Source organism: Anticarsia gemmatalis, chromosome 12, assembly GCF_050436995.1.
Source record: "Anticarsia gemmatalis isolate Benzon Research Colony breed Stoneville strain chromosome 12, ilAntGemm2 primary, whole genome shotgun sequence".
NCBI classification, from domain to species: Eukaryota; Metazoa; Arthropoda; class Insecta; order Lepidoptera; family Erebidae; genus Anticarsia; species Anticarsia gemmatalis.
This window is the reverse complement of record NC_134756.1, coordinates 12,162,892-12,181,094: the sequence shown is the minus strand read 5'-3', so window position 1 is coordinate 12,181,094 and position 18,203 is coordinate 12,162,892. Positions and strand designations below refer to the sequence as shown.

At 33.7% G+C, this 18,203-nt stretch overlaps 1 protein-coding gene across 1 annotated transcript; it reads left to right on the top strand.

Moving 5' to 3' along the window:
- The first annotated feature begins 13,457 nt into the window (after positions 1-13,457).
- LOC142977151 (aquaporin-like) lies at positions 13,458-17,155 on the top strand. The gene is made up of 2 exons (XM_076120890.1): positions 13,458-13,803; positions 16,623-17,155. The coding sequence occupies exons 1-2, from the start codon at positions 13,467-13,469 to the stop codon at positions 17,057-17,059; spliced, it is 774 nt and encodes a 257-aa protein (XP_075977005.1). The 5' UTR covers positions 13,458-13,466; the 3' UTR covers positions 17,060-17,155.
- The last annotated feature ends 1,048 nt before the right edge of the window (positions 17,156-18,203 follow it).

Here is an 18,203-nt window from a genome sequence, read left to right as displayed (position 1 = left end):
CATAGCCGTAGTATATGATATTTTATCATGTATGATAAAATTACTCAAGTCCTTTTTTAAAAACTGAATTAAATGTGTTTCTTCGCAATTTTATTATGAAGTATTATGTCTGATATATGAAGAGTAGGCATATGCTTAATTAATAACTCCCATGTTTCGTTAGGAACCAAACGTATTTACATTAATGGATCTGATTTTTAGACATAATTTCGTGAAATCCATAGAGCACTTGAGAAAAAACTAAACAGACCTACATATCCTCCCAGATTATCCTATTTATGATCTTGTATAGTCGTCTAGCAATCAAACAATCTATCCCAAACCTTATCTAAAGATATGATATTGCAGCAGCAATATCCAAACTTTCTACCAGTAGTATTCTCAACTGCAATCACCAATAGAATGTTCAATTGTATATTTTATACGGCACTTCAAAGCGATGCTCTGGCGACTGCTCCGTATGACAGAATCCAATTGTCGCGCTTTTACGACACCTACTGAAAACTATGTAGTTTTCTGTTTTCACACGAAGATGTTAGCTCGCTTTTGACTTGAAGTTTTGTTGAACAGAAGTCGAAAGTATAAACAAAAGAAATTTAAAAAAAGACATGTTTAACCGATAACATTAAGAAGGTATGTACTTTCACAAGAAAATTTGTATTTAAATAAAGTTAAAATCTTGTTAGAGTATTCATATTATAGCACATTAGTTTGCAAGAAAATAATGAAGTAATAAACATTATTCTTCAGAAACGACTAGTGGCTCTAGAGGCGCATTATGCATCTATACAAAATACATATTAGCTAAGCGATATTTATTGATGAATCTCAGATAACAATATGAAGTTTCAACAAGGTTGCATTTCACATTACTGAGATAAGACATAATTATACCATAACTACATACTATAATTATACAATTATATTAATACCTAGATTTACTATAAATCTTAAATTTATCACAGAATGTATGCCTACATATATATGACCACAAACCCATCACCTAAAATGACAAACTCAAAGTAAACTAGTTTTATCATGAATATTCTATAAGGTAACGTAGCGCAACAAACTAACAGCTAGAATTTCATTTTCATATAGTCAACGTACGTACAATATTATTAGATTGGACGTGACATACAGGCAAATAGTGCGTCCAACCTCTAATGAAACTTTTCTCTATGAATTAGTGAAATCCAAATGGCAAACAACCGATTATGAAGACAGGAAGTTAATGGATCACCTAAAGTGTAATTAGGCTCATTTAATGAATATACAAATAGGAGTAAAAATGTAAAAAAAAAAAATCATTTGTGAATTACTTCATTAGAGCAATTAACTGAGGCATGAACTCCTACAACTATCGACTACAGTGAGCATATTTGTAAGTAAAATTCCCTAAAAAAACGTCCTCGGTGTGTTACAAGAGATCTTAATTTACTAAGTAAATAAACGCGAAACTCTTGATTTACCTTTCTAAAAATAATGTTTAAAAAAGCTCACAAATGTGTTAGTATTTTTTTAGATATTTTATAAATTGACTAATGTAAGTTTGACAATCTCCTCCACCCTCTTCTTGTTAGCCAACATTCGGCTCTTGGCACTCTTTAGTCCTATATTACGGTACATATCAGCCGCCTCGCTATCACGTCTAATAAAACTACCGTACACAACCGTAGCAGTTGACATACGACGTTGTTACACTGACAACACAGTTTATGTGTGTCAAGTTGCGTTCAAGTAGAATTGTAGCTTTACTAAGATTTAGAGCTGCTTCGTTAAGAACTCCGGCTGTTCATCTCGAAGTTCGATTCTTGAGGTAGAACAATAAATTGTTGTGGTTCTTCTTTAACTTAGTACAAGCTCGCGAGTTTGATGATTGAAATAGTGATTTTTTTTAAAACTTTGCACATAAGGCTAGACTTAATGGTATTTTATAGCTATAATGATGATGACTGTATAAATATCATTCTGCAGACAGTACTTTACTACAAAATTATTTCCAACGACTCCCGGAAGAGGGATTGATCAAATTATCGCTAAAAACTGTTGATGGCTAGCCTGTTCTCGATACTCGATAGCCCAAACTTCAATAATATTAGGAAATTGTCCCTCAAACCTGAAAATGAAACAATAGTGCCATAAATGGCCCTAATACCATAGACCCCATTAGCCTATAATCAGACACATTAGGGTCTCAGCACACATATGGGATCGGAAAGGGATCGTCACCGTATCGCCTCGAGCCGTTCAGAATGGTTTGTATTAAACTCCCTACTGCAACGCACACTAATCGGAATAATAACGTAATCGCCTCGCCTCGGAACAGGCTCCGAACTTGAATTCTCGCGCTTACGGCTCATCGTCCCCGCGCTTACGTTTCTCCGTCCCCGCGCTTACGTCTCTCCGTACCCGAGCTCACATCTCTTCGTCCACCCTTTCCCCTTTCCCCTCCCGCGACTTGCCTGCTAAAGACGCCGCCATTCGCAAGGAGTATTTCATTCGTGTTGCGCGTATGTTTTATTTTAAATTTTAAGTTTGATTCAAACACAAAATAACGATGCAAAGGGAGAAACTTATTGAAGAAGTGAGAAAATATCCATAAGCGAGGCGTAAGCGCGGTGTCGCCTAGCCGTAGCCGAGTTGACGTACAGGCGCTGCTGATACGCTTTCGTTACGTGCATACGGTAGGTTGACGCCTGGTTGACAGCGAGGCAAAAGGCGTTACGGTTACGATCCCTTTCCGATCCCATATGTGTGCTGAGACCCTTAACGTGCACAAGGCTTCTAGTTTAAAAATATTCCATTTGGGTTTTATTTCAGTACGAGATGAGGGATAATTGATGCGACAGCCATCATAAAACTATTAACTATAATTTAGGAAAAGAGTCGTTTAATTTCTCTCTCACTCAAGACTAAATTAATTACAAAAGTTTCGAAGCACATCGCTTAACTCGAATCTCAGTTTTAAAGTTAAAAAGTCTAACTAAAAATTGGCTTAAAGTTGACCAAACAAGTTAGGTTGGTTTTTACAAACTCCCGTGAAACCGTAGTTTGTAGTTTAAATAGAATTGTGTACAAAGTTTGCGTATTTTTACTTTGTGTGGTCAACCTAGTTTGGACAAGGTACACGACTTTCGACTAAATACATTGTACGTACTCGTTTTAAACAAAGGAAGATAAACACTAGTTAGTTACTTTTTCTATTTCTAAAGAGCTGACTGCGAACACGGTTTCTAAATACAAACGGCATTTATGTTTGACACTAGCTCTATCTATCCGTGCCAATTTTAATCTATTATGATTCTTCTTTGTCTTAGAGCGGTAATAGGATATTAATGAAGTCGATAACCCCTTTAACTCGAAAACCTAAAATAAGCCATTCTAATCTGAGCTCATAATCAGATTTAAAAAGAATCAAGACCACAATGTCCATCAAAAAAATTTTTAACCTCCAATTAACATAAATTGACTTCTAAGAACTCAAACAACTGTTCTTTCCATCCAATTTATAAAAAAGTTACATTAAAAAAGTCTGCACTCCTCAAAAGGTCAAGGACCTCCTCAATACTTCAAAAAAAGTCAACCGTAAAACTGAAATATAAATGTTCATGAAAATTAAAATTTTCTCTCAAGTGCTTTTTGTTCCGACACTTTACCTACATTTTTCTTAAAGATGTATTTACTCGTGAGGCAAATAATTTGCTACTAACTTTATCAAACTAACTACTGAGCAAATTCAAAGTAGAATAGTAAAGTCCATTCTTTCAAAAAAATGAATAACGTTACATACAATATAATCAAAAAATATAGTTATATATTTTTATTCAGTTAGAAAAAAATCTAGAGCAACCCGTTTGTCAAACTACTTAAAAACTGTTATGATTGTTAACTAATATATTTCATCTACACTTGCAAGTGTCATTTGGTAAACAAACATTTCAAACCTAGTGACTCGATTTAAAAAAAACTATAGTGTGTGATCTAAATAATTGCGCATTCAATAAGCCACAAACAATACGCCTTCTGTGTCGACACCCTAAATAGCCGGGCATATCGCAAAGCGCTCTCTAATTACTCTTTGAAATAAGCATGATTAGTTACAAGAATGCCCTCAGGGATTTCTTTAAGGGATTTAATGATTGCAAAGTCTTTGTGTTTACGAATAACGTTAAATATATAACGAGGGATTTAGAGGGATCGTTGAATGTTGATAGCTTTTGTTATAATGTTTAAATACTGAACTTAAGATGTGTGGTTTACACTAGTTGTGGCCTTCAGTTTCTTTTATGTTTATTGTGGGAGTTCAATGTGTCGGTGTGACGAACGTAAATTGAATTTGTTCATTATTTAAGCTCATGTTAATTTTCATACACATATAAAAATCTAACATTTAGCTTCATAATATTTTCATGCAGATTTGATTAATATTGCTACAGTTCAGAATGCTTTAACTGTGACAGTAGAGTGTACTTGATAAATAATAATAATATAGATGTGGAAACGTTTAATTTAAATAAAAGGCATTAAAAACGTTCAAACTAAAATTTACCATTTTTTTATCACAAATATTCTTACCGTGGGAATCAAACCTAACTCGAAAGAATATAGCTAAGGTCTCTCATCATCATTGTAACCACGGACTAACTAACATAAGATTGTAACAATTAAATTCAAATAACACATTAGTGTTACCAGCTCACAATATTCTCAGTAAATCAAGAAGGAAATACTTCTCTCTACTCAAGACTGAACTTAATAGCTCATAACTTGGCAACACAACATAGTTTCAATATATTAAATCAACTATGTCACGTTTAAATTTAATCAGCAAGGAGTTTATATTGAATCTAATTGGAATACAAAGTTATGGCGAACAATTTACTGTCTCGAAAGTAAAAGGCTGTTCATAATGTCTATTTTTAGTAAACGACAAAGTTACAATAATCCAGACGACTATTGAGAATAATCTTATAACCTTTAGAAAAATGCCAATAGAACTTTGTCCAACATGGGAATTGAACATTGGACAAATATTAAGCTCAAAATACTCAAAAATATGTAAAATAATCGTAATATTACAAAAAAATATTTGCATTTTGTTTTGGTAAAAAGTGCGTTTCGTAGCATTATATCACAGAATTCCAGTTTAAACTATCACGAGCTTAAACGACGCAGCAATTATGTTGTACATCACTGTACTGTTACGTGAATCTACGTGCACCGGTCAGGGCTACCACTGAAAATATATTTTGTTATGTAAAATACTGCAAGAATGACCCATTAAGTCTTTATTCACTTGCCAATCGTTATCTAGCTTTAAAACAACTTTACTAATGTCTAGGTAATAAACATCGCTGCTTTTTACATCAAAGAAGTTGTAGTTGTAAATAAGTTTGTAGGGATCGTAATAAGCTCTATCTGTCTCCGTAAGAAACAGGTGTAATTTGCTAGTATGTATGCAACATTTCAGGTTATGCAATGTAAAACGTAATTCATCGTTTCGTAAAAGTCGATATTCTTTAACCATTAAGAAAATAATAATAAAATGTTGTTGGTTATTATCAGAAGTTAACGGTCAATTAATTTTTATACGAAGAATTTAACCAATAAACTCTCAACTTTTTCCATCTAATTAACTTAATAAACCTTTTAGTAATTTAATATTGAAGAAAGCTTTTTAAACTAAAGTTTAATTAACGCTTCTTTCTTGATAAAGTGGCATAATATGAACTAAGCGTACTTCAGGGGGCACGTAAAATATTGGCCCTAGTTATCGTACAATACCTATATGTATGAACGTATTTTTTTTTTATTTAATAAAAACCCCTTCGGATTATGTAAACAAGTAGCAAAAGATTAAATAAAAAATAAAAATTGTAAAGCTGCATAACAATCTAAAATATTTCACAAACCTGAAAGTGTTCGGTAGCAACCTTATTCAATAAAGAGCAATTAGGGTACCGCGTGCTCCACAAATCAGAATTAATAATCATTGTATGTGACTTGTTGGGTTCAGTACACATTACGTTTGAGTTATACTGAAGTTAAACGTTATCAGTTGGTGGCGATGTTTATTACCAAAGTAATGATTTAATTTTAAGACATATCTAATACAAGGGTTCGGTTGTATAAGGTATATAATGAGATTTCTTTATAGGGCAAAATGAAATATAAATATGATTTAAGGTCAATAAAATTTAGTATTATCTAAACCTTTATTTCTTGCGGTTAGCTTTTTGTTTTTTGTATCTAAAGCAGTTATTACCATTTTTTACAAAAATAATAATATACTATTTTCTGGTCGATGGGACACCATGACCACTCCATGTAAAACCGTGCCGTTACCTTAATAACCTGCACTCACCGATGTTAAGCAATGTTCTCAAGGTCAATACCCAGATGGGTTACCATTAATAACAAAATCTTGTTCCTTAGAGGTCAGTAGGTTAAGCTGCCGGTCGTTAAGGTGAGTTACTACGCGTAAATGTCTTATCGACTACCGTAATCTATAAAATATATTGTTATCGTAGACCTTGGGACTGTCCCAATGGAAACACAGTCATAGGTTAAAAAACCTAGATTTAGAGATGGTTCTATTACTATAGATTTATTTCCTTTCCTTTCCAATAAATAATAATTGTATTATATAATTACCAATAAACTACTTACTTAGTTAGCCAGCTTGCTATAAATAAGTCATTTCATATTTATTTAAATTTTTTTTTCTCGCTATGGTCTCAGCAGTAGTGCAACCGAAACGTAAAATAAGTTCTTCAAATTTCTATGAAAACGATCTGTAAACATTGGTTCGCTTTCGGAAAGTAGAAGCACGGTATTTCACCATATTTTATATAAGTAACAGCTACAAAAAAAAAACGGTACTAATAGGTGATCCGCGTTAGGTAATACTGAACCAAAGTATGGTACTATAGATACATACCAACCTACTCCAGAAGCACTTAATAAATTTAACCCATTACTGTCCCACTGCTGGGCAAGGGTCTCCTCCCGTAATGAGGGAGGGGTAAGGCCTTGAGTCCACCACGCTGGCCAAGTGCGGGTTGGGGACTTTGCATGTCCTCAATAAATGCATTAAACAAATTTTAGGCATGCAAGGTTTCCTCACGATGTTTTCCTTCACCGTTGGAGCATGTGATAATTATTTCTAATACACACATAACTTCGAAAAGTCATTGGTGTGTTGCCTCGGGTTCGAACCTGCGACCACTTGCGTGGGAGGTTGCAACTTATACCACTCGGCTATCACTGCTCTTGAAGAAACACTTGTATCAAATAAAACACTAGTTGTATTTGTTTAGGACGACTAGAAGTGTCGGTCACTCTCGGTCACTCTCGTTCATTCACGGTCACTAAGCACTCGAGATATACACGAAGGTAATTTACTTGCTTTCCTCTTGTTCTGTATGTTTTTCTGTGCTGAAAAAGTAGGATACAGGGTGTTGAAGTATAGAGCCTTATTTTGTTTAGTGTTTCTATTACTGAAGAATGCATTGCATTTGTTTTGATAAGCTTGATTTTTGTAGATTCGTGCATTTAGCATTCCTAGCATCCAAGCTTCGCCTCTGAATTCTAGTGTATTTAACCTTAATGATACAGAGAAACTACATTTAGAAATTAAACCAAGTATCTTTCGAGTGACAGTCACACTCTCTGCAATGTCTTTGAAGTAGCTCTTCAAAATGATATCATAAAATCACAATTCCGTATGTACTACCTATATATGTTACTGTAAAAGCCCGAACTGTGGTAAATCCTAAGATTTTCCGGTAAAACCTAAGATTTACCAACTCTCAATGGTAAAAGTCCGAACGTTCTTTTATTTCGAACTTTTACCACCATTTCATTGGCAAATCTTAGGATTTACATAATGACACGGTAAAAGTTGATAAAATCATATTGTAATGTGTTTGAGCCGTAATATAATGATATTGCTAGGGATATAATTATATGCCGTAACATAATTATAATGAGAGTTTGAAGATGTCGCCGGAGCCCCGCTTCGCGGGGCTCCTCCTTCTGGGTGGTTTAAAAAAAAATAACCACGAAGGCTGAGGTGGGAGCTTCGCTTCGCTCGCTCCCACCTCAGCCTTCTAACCTAACCTACCCATGTCGGTTTGCCGAAAACTCCTTCTTTATAACTATTAAATTATTTTATATTAGCTACATTTACCTGCCCTTGAGGTATATCCTAAGATTTACCAAGTGAATAGGGGTAAAAGTTCGAAATAATAGAGTTATTCGGACTTTTACCGTTGAGAGTTGGTAAATCTTAGGTTTAACCGGAAAATCTTAGGATTGACCACAGTCCGGGCTTTTACAGTAACATATACATAACTTTGAATCGTACGTTTATTCGTTCTTCTATCTATCGATCTGTTCTTATTTCATCTATCCATCCATCCACCTTACCATCCATATAACCATTCTTTAACCGAAGAAAATACATTTAAAATTACCTATTCTGAAGACTCAACCGTAAAATTAACCTCAGTGGCCAGTAAGTTGTAAACTCAATTCAAATTGTACCATGAATTGAAAGTGGGAATGTAAATCAATTCAGATCTCCACTTACTTATTCATGCAACGTTCACGGACCATAGAGATACTCGCTGTAAAGTGTATTGTCTTAAACAAAGAGTAAAACAATAGTTCCCGTTTTATGTGAAATATATTTTGTAGTGTTTTTTATTATAAGATTAAGTAAGTGGCAAACTATAGTACCAAATTTTAACGAGAATGTTCTACGGTTTTTAAAAACTCCTACCGACCCGAGGTTCGATTTTAAGACCTCATGACCAAAAGACGACAGTGGCCTACACAACAGCGCTCGAACGAGACAAGTTAGTTGATGCCATCTGGCCTAGGATTACGATAGCAATACTGCCAGGAAATTTTTGGCTCCAATACTCTTCAGAACATGAATGTATAATTCTCATTTTCATTCAATACATAGTGACATAAATATATGGTCATTGGTCATACGCGATTCTACCTATATTACCAATCCGACAGTCTAGACTTCTGTTCATAGGGTGACGTCACTACATCTATATTAAAGCAGTGCAGTGGGTGAATCCATTATATAACCACTCTAAAATAATATATCTAAGTATTCCAAAAAGTTTCAGATTTCCTCCCAACATTTTCCTTCACTAATGAAACAAGAGACTTCTAAATATCACACCTGTTTTAGAAGGGCAATAAGTTTTAACCTTTCATCTGAGAGCTTCCCACTCTCCCGCCCACACTTCGATAAGTACCTTTGACTAAAACTTCTTAACTAATAATATGAAAACAATAAATTGTTGTTTGAACGCTCTAATACCAAAAAGTACGGGAACATTTTATCTATTCGACAGTATTTGTGCGTTAAAACTAACCACTACTTTCGACACCTCAAAACCTTTTTATTACGATAGTATTATAAACTTATCATTTAGTCAAGACAGTAAAGGTAAATATCATAGAAATTCGGCATGCCTGAAAGTTCTTTAATGCATTATTAGTCAATACTTTAATACCGAGGTGGACTAGGAACCTTCTTCGAAAAAGAAATCTATATCACCATGGGACTTTTTAGGGTATGGAATTCTATCTTTCAAAAAAGTTTTAATTTACCTAACGCATTATCCGCTATTTAGAAGTAGCATATTGACGACATCATTCTTTTATTGAAATCGTTTAAATATGCCATGCAAACGAATACACGCGTGCTAGCATGTAGGTACTAAAATAAACTCCAGATCAATTTCCACTCACCCAAAGGTTTGTTCCATCAGTATAAGTATCGTATAAAAGGTCTAATATCAGAAGGACGAAGGGCCAGTGGTTTGACTTTGTTGCGGTTGTAAAACTCCGATTGCAAAGCTGAAACAATGTGTGAACGGATTTTTTTGTTTCAAGCACTTTTTGTAGGAATTTGAGATGTAGGATGTCGTTAATGTTTAACTATTTGGAGACTAATTCTGGGTTAAAAATAGATCTCGCATTAATTTATGAACATAGATTTTTTATTGTTAGAATTCATTCTCGAAAACAGTCGTCTTTGAATCGCACTTATAATTATTTTCGTAATAATTAGAACCTTGATTTATCCTATATGATTAATTTTAAAATTTCGCATTACACTCTTATTATATATTATTTTATAGAGTTTCATTTAAAGTAGAAGCGATTAATTTTCTCCCGTATGACTTAACGTGATATCGATGGTTCTACAGAACAGTTGATGGCTATTATAAACAAAAAGTCCACAACATTTATTTTGTTTTCAAATATAAGAGCGATTAAATAAATTCTTCACCTTTATTATATAACTAAGGCCAGTGCAATAAGGCTCTGTCAACCAAGCTCAGGTATCATAATCGGGTTCGAAATTTTGTAATTAATCCATCATGTATGTATATCGTATAATAATGACTATTTGTTTCCGTATTTTCTCCTCCATCATGTTAAATAATGAGTGTATAAAGCAAACGATACTATAATTATGTAGTATTACCATAATCAGTACAGCAAATAGCAATTAAGTGGAATTCCGACGCCAATATTTGTATAATGAGGGCGTGATAAGGGTGGGATTATGACAAAGTCACCCTCAAGTTAAGGAAAATATAACAATTATTTGGTCTGTTCCTGAAACAATAGTATGTACTACTTCAGCAAAAAGTATAATGTTGTATACATAGTAGGTTAGATTACTAATAGGAAATAAGGCAGATTTTTTTATAGGCGACTGATTTGACAGATTTTGAACAAAAATTGATGAGCCCTATTACCGGACCCAGAAATCGATACCTCTAGTTGATCTCACACTAATCGTTTGAACAGAAAAAGCATCTAATAACACCTATCTGAAAATCAAGCAGAATAATATACGCAAGCAAAGTTGCGAGCAAATCCTCATGTTAAAATAAATAAATGTTTATCTTCATGTAATAAAACATAGAAAAGCAAATATGTAAGTACCATTAAAGTAATGTAGCGGACATAAGTTATTACTGACCTCGATTTGAAAGCCGCGCTACGGGATATGTCTACGCCGTAGGCCCCATGCTACGAGGCTACGAGTACAAAGATTTATAATTTTTATAGATGATATGGCAGGAAGGAGAGTTTAATTTTGATCAAGTAGCAAAATATCCAATGATTATTTTTGAAATAAACTATAGGGAAGCCTTTGTAAAGTAGTGGAACAATGTAGGTAAGGGTAATAATACTAATTATTATCTTCAAAGTGAGTATTATTGCATTTCTAAGTTGATCACCACTATCGTCTTCGGCAAAATATTTAAAAAGGTTTTAAATCATTTAACATTTATTTTGGTTTTTTACATTTAGTTTTGACACTAAATATTAATTTTGTAGAAAAATCATTAATAAATTTTGTACGTATGTAGCCAAAAAAGTAATAAAAACATCATTCGCATAAAACCTACATTTCTCTATCTCTACGCAAATTAAAAAAACCCCGAACAAATATAGGTGGAACGTAAAAAAAGAGAGATTACACCGCACGTAGGTATTTGTATTCGTGGCACATGAAAAGATAGGTTTTAATGAGAGTTTTTTGACTCACAATCTTGCCCAGGTTACCCGCGTGATATTATAAAAAGGTTATAAATCATTCAGATAGAAACGCCGACTAAGAACGGCTTTTTAAATAGAGCAAGATTTTTTTGGGTCGTATAAGAATTTGCAAAAATATTATGAAAGATTTAATTTTATCCTTTCTATAGCCTGAAATCAATCCAAACTATGGATGAATACATACTACAACCAATCAGAATACTTTATATTTGCAGTTTTCCTGAATCTATCCTAAGACTTATCACAATTAAATACACCATCGTATTAAGTCGTCATTAGCGTACCAAAGTAATTAAAACGAGAGCAAATCTATCTTAATTTCTTCCAAACATAAACATAATAAATCACGTTCGCACGTATTTTGGTCCCAACCCTCAAACGGCTGATGTACATTTGGACAAAATACTGCCGCCGGCAAATATTTATGAAACGACGAAAAGAACAAAACAATGACAACACAATCGTCTGTTTGTGTTATAATCAACCGAAATGTTCGCGGGAATGAAAAAATATGATACATAGATAAAGCTAAAGTAAGTTTAAGAGCGGAAAGCGAGTACACGTTTCATCATTAGTGCTAAAAAAACAATCTTTGTTTTAAACTTCAAGGTTAATCGATACTAATAATAAAAAGCTGAAGAGTTTGTTTGTTTGTTTGAACGCGCTAATCTCAGGAACTGCTGGTCCGATTTGAAAAATTCTTTCAGTGTTAGATAGCCCATTTATCGAGGAAGGCTTTAGGCTATATATCATCACGCTACGACCAATAGGAGCAGAGTAACAGTAAAAAGTGTTACAAAAACGGGGAAAATTCTGATCCATTCTCTCTTATGTGACGCAAGCGAAGTTGCGTGGGTCAGCTAGTTTAAAATAAAGATGTTTTATAAAGACAGCGATGTTTCACAGCCATACGATTTCACGGGATTTCGAAATCGTGATTTTTCACATAAGTTTCTATAATGTTTTTTTTAACCCCGTGATATATTTCACAACACATACTATAAAACCTGTGATATTTTTACGTTTACGTTTTAATAAATACATCGATATAGAAATATTCGCTCACAGTTACACCTCGCCGTACCATATTTCATACTCCGCTACTCGAAACACTGATTTACCGGCAAACGAAAATATTTGCACGTGAAAAATGGATTGAACAAACAAATCAACTGCGTAACGTGATTGGACGGGATTGGGCGTCAACCTGTGAATATAACACACCTCTTAAATATATGAACGAAACATTATTCGAATAGACAAGTGATATTGAACAGTAAAGAGTGAAATATACTAGAGTTCAAATGGTGGAATGCTACTATTTGTACTTTATACTGTTTAGTCAAGCGTGATTTGCAAAACTTTAAAGAAAATACGAGATGATTACCCTATAAGGGCATTTTTTACGCTTACTGAATTACTGTTTTTGTGTGAATGGCAATTAAATCTCTCGTTGATTTATTTAACGACATGAGCCTGAGATATATCGTGCTCATTATTCATTGTATTAACAGCAATGTAAAATGGAATGATAGCCGATTCTGACGAAATATTGGTTTCGAAAAGTGATAAAAGTAGAAATGTTATTGTACTTATCACCTTCACGCGCATTAATAATTATAGGTGCCGTTAAAAAATTTGATCAATTTCGCTAGACATTAATAAACAAATATTATGTCCGTTTTGAAAAATATATATAGCTATTGTCCTTTGATTGGATCTACGTTCAGTTTGCTTTCTAAAACACCACATGATTAATTTACTGGGTGACACATTGTATTTTTTCATACTACTACACTGACTCGTCTAATTTCCACACCACCTAGATTACCTGTCACCACAACAACAACAAAATGCCTAATATAGACAACTTCATAGGCGTAAAAAGCATCAAGAAAAACTACAAACACGTAATAAGACAAGTATTAGCCGAATTACTAGGTTCATTTCTGTACATTTCACTTGTGTTATCCGCCGGTTGCAATATCCGTACTAACGATATCGGCGGTAAGGTTATTTTAATTGGTTTATCTAACGGTTTAGTGGTAGCCAGTGTTGTGGGCATCATTGGGCATGTGTCTGGTGGGCACATAAACCCGGCTGTGACTTTGGGAGCGTTGATTTGTGGCAGGATCAGGCTTCTGAAGGCTCTACTTTATGTGAAAGCGCAAGTTACTGGATCAATTGCAGGTAAGATTGTTTGTATATCTTATTACTTTATTGTTACTTTTTACGGTACGTATCTTTTCTCGGAATGAGAGGAGTCAGGTCTCGAGCACACTAAACTGGTGGTTAGCAACTTGTATATTATATTTAAAAAGTGTTAAATATATCTCAGGCATGCAACGTTTCTTTTCACTCTTATAAAAAAAAATCATAATTTCAAAAGTGGCTGATGTGTTGCTTTAAATAACATCAGCATCTTCAGTAGTATCCAATAATAACACTTATTTTTCATCAAAATTTAATAAATAAATAAATAAAATAAATAAATATAGTGGGACAATTCACACACGGTCATTTGATTCCAAACTAAGCAGAGCTTGTACTATGGTAACCAAATAACTGATAAACATACTTATATACTTCTAAATACATACTTATATAGATAAATTCACAACCAGGCTTTAAATAACTTTTACACACGAAAACGTTCTTAAAAGAAAAGCTTCAAATTTCGTGTGGTTTCCCAACATTCAATTAATTAGTAAATTAGACGCGTTCAATAGATACAAACAGTTTTCTACTTTAATGATCTGTCACTAATTACCGAGAGTCATAATTAACTTAAGTTAAAATTAATTACTACAAGACATAGTTCATTTATTATGTTTCACGTTTTAATATTACATATTAATATTACTATACGGCATAAAGACAATTTAAGATATTTTACATTAGGCGAACAGTAGTACGCCTAATATAAAATATCTTATATTATAATATATTATCATTTCATTGCTCAGACGAATTTTAAAACTTAACATTTTCTCTACATCAATATTTTTTTTAGATGGTAGTCATTCGGCAATTTATTAAAGCAACTTTTTCAACCGACAAATGAAATTGCTAATAAGAACTGACTGAAATGGCAGACCTGGCACAAGTTACAACAAACGTTTTGCCACAAACAGTTCGCTCGATACCAACGCCACCTATATAAAACATAAGTAATTACTCTGCATCAATATACGAGACACAATACGTCTTATTACATATCTAAGTTTTAGTTATAAACTCGAGCCTAGCGTCAAAACTCCATATAAACTACATTACAAGTTATTGAAAACCACGTTTTGTAATTTGAGGGAAAGCTTCTAAACTTTGAACTATAGATAAATTACTTTAAACTAGTTAATGCCCGCTGTTTCGTCCAGTAGTAGTACTGTTCTTCTAACCGATATTCGGTCACGGCAGCCAGTTCCATTGACACCAGTCAACGGTACGAGACTTTGTTTATAATGTTCAAAGGCGTTACAAAACATAGGTATCTATTCCCTTCCCTTGACTCATATAGTCCGGTGATGAAGGATAATAGTCACGACCAGTGAGAGGTCAAGCGCAGACGGACTTTACTTGCTTTCCGAGGCAACTTACTGGACGAGAAAACTCAGAAATATTTTTGGCATAACCCAGGATTCAAACCCCACCTTTGCGTGGTAGTTGTATACACTAGTTAGGCTATTTCAATGAAAGAAAGACAAACAAACATTCTTACATTAATTTATATTTCATTAATAAAAGAGCTATTTTGATATAAGCCTACTCAACGTTTTTAATTAACAGCAAACACAAAAGTTACGTTCAATACAATATTTTCTTCTTGAAGACACTTTTTAATTAAAAGAGACTTATTTAAAGTCTTAAAGACTTTTGAAAGACTCGCAAGCAAATTGGTTGTGTTGTAGTAGTTATAGTTAGTGCAAAGTATCTCAAGATATCGATTTATATAGTTAAACGACCTGACTAGGTAAAGGCGTAGGTAGAAATTATTGGAAAAAGCTTTTTAACAAGATATAATGTACATCAGTAAGATATTATGTATATCTTATTATTTTGCTGAAAGAATTTGCTCTCGCTGCAAGATTATAAATTGCGTGAAAAATTTCTTATAATCATACGTAGTTAACCATCGGTTATTCTCAAAAGGCAAGTCCAACATCTAGGGATATGTCCACTACAACTTACTTATCATTGATATTGTAATATTTTACTGGAGATATAGTATTGTACATATTATTATTCAAAAGTCACCTAAAATTAGGACTGACTCGAAATAGTCATCACCCCTTTGAATTTAAACTAAATAATCTAATAGACTGTTAGCGAACAAAACAGCAAGCCACTAACTAAATACTTTGTCTTTATTCAGAGAAAACAAACCAGAAGTGCTTATTTCAAACGAAGCAAAAGCGCAAAAACGTAAACACGATATCTAAGTTTAACTTCAAATATTTCTCTACGGGCCGCACTCTGTCGTACTATAGAACAGGCAATATTCCTCTGATAGAAAGAGATAGAGCTATTCAGCTTGTATAAATCTGTCCCGCTCTTTCTCGATAGAACTTGGTTCGCTTTAGAGTGTCAAAGTACGGTAAGACAAGTCAATATTTGTTACTCGTTACTGATATTAGGGAAGGTAAATTTCAAGCAAATTGGGAATCTTTCTTGCGTTGCTTTTTTTTAAAAGATGGAATAATAAAGATACTATCTTTAACCTGCGACTTCTTCCGTATGAAAAGATTTTCTAGAAAAAAATGTGGATCGTCTGTATATTCACGTTATCCATACCATCCGTACTTCATTACAAATAAACGACGAAAATTGTTTGTATATTTTACGCTTTCGTGGCCAAACCGCTGAACCGATTTTGATACAATTCAGAATGTATTGTCGAAGACAGGTGTCTAACACAAGCTTTTTTTGCCAATATCAATTTCTAGAAAGCTAAAAAGGGATAAAAGTCTGCTGCGAAGTCATGGATATTAAGAGACTTCATCATTTTACAGGTGCAGCAGTAGCCTACGCAGTGGCCGCAAATAGTCTCCGAGGAAACCTTGGAGCAACCACTCCATATTCACAATCAGAAGTACCCGAGATCTTCGCACTGGAGTTCCTCATGACTTTCTTAGTCGTAGCTGTCACTTTAAGCGTCACTGACATGAATAGAGGAGCTAGGGGTCTTGGCTCTGGACCCTTAGCTATAGGTCTAGCTATAACAGCTTGTATTTGTGCTTGCCACCCGTACACAATGTCTATGAACCCAATAAGGAGTTTAGGACCAGCTTTGATGACGAATATCTGGTATGATCATTGGGTCTACTGGGTGGGGCCGCTCGCTGGAGGATCAGTTGCTGGTTTAGTGTACAGGTTCCTACTTTCTCCTGTATATAAGTTCCATTTGATTGTGGGTACGCAAGTTGAAAATGAGGAGCCTGAAGAATGAAAATATGCTGATAATTTTAGATCGATAGAATTGGATAAAGTGTTGTGATTTTTTAAGCGTGCGTGTTTAGGTGTGTGGTATTTTTAACTGTTTGTAGTATGGTTTATAAAGAGTGTTTTATTTTGAATATAGTTTTATTTCAATTACCTTATTAACTTAAACAGTTCTAATAAATTACTTCCGTAATAAATAATTCAAACCGTTCGTAATTATCACGAGAACTTTATAATTAAACAGTATATAAACACGCACGTGTACTCAGGAAAGTAAAATTTTGCTAATATATAAAAATAAACTCAACTCTCGAAACTCCTTTTGAAGATTACATACAACAAAGGTACCCTTTCCCATCGATATCAAGTATATCAATAACTAATCAACGCGCCCAGCACGTCCCAGTATTTTACACGTTCAAGGAAATTATAAATGCCTAGCTCTGAATAGCCTTTTAAAGTAACACGTGTACCTCAGACATAACAGTAATATTCACCCTGATCTTATCCAAGAAACAGAACAGAACATACAGTTCGATTGCCAAGAACCGCTCGTATTTTCCAAATGATTAGTTTAATTTACCGTAAATAAATCTCTTCTGTTTCTGTCCAAAGATAAAAGTTCTTTGTTCTTTTATTCTTTTAATTCGCTCTCAACATTATCTGAATCAGATAGCGAGATATAAATGAAAGTAAAGAGGTGGTCTTGGAATTATACGGTATTTTGAAACGAACGTTGTATTAAGGTTTATTTTTGGTAATTAGATATTCCAAGTTTGTTGTTGATAAAGCATTAGTTATGTGGGTAATTAAATGTTATAAAGAGCTAGATATGAGTGTTTTTTTATGTTATTTTATCTTTACATACTAAATAATATACGAGCTTTTGTTTAAGGCTTTGTCTACGTTATTTTAAACCAATTTTACCTCGTTAAGTTTACCTATGAAAAACGCGGCGTTACTCTGACAGTTATGTTGCGTTTTTTTTTTTAATAGGTACATTTTTATACGAATGAATTGTTAACGTCTGTTTTTAAAACATTTTTGCCCGAATCTATAGTAACTACGACTTTTAATTCGAAAAAAGAATAAGCTTTACGGAAAATGGTCCCTCATCATAATTTCCATTAAAATCTCAGAACAAAATAGGG

Coding starts and splice junctions, on each gene's coding strand:
- LOC142977151 (XM_076120890.1), top strand. CDS start 13,467: ATGCCTAATATAGACAACTTCATAGGCGTAAAAAGCATCAAGAAAAAC. Junction 13,804..16,622: donor AGTTACTGGATCAATTGCAG/GTAAGATTGTTT, acceptor ATCATTTTACAG/GTGCAGCAGTAGCCTACGCA.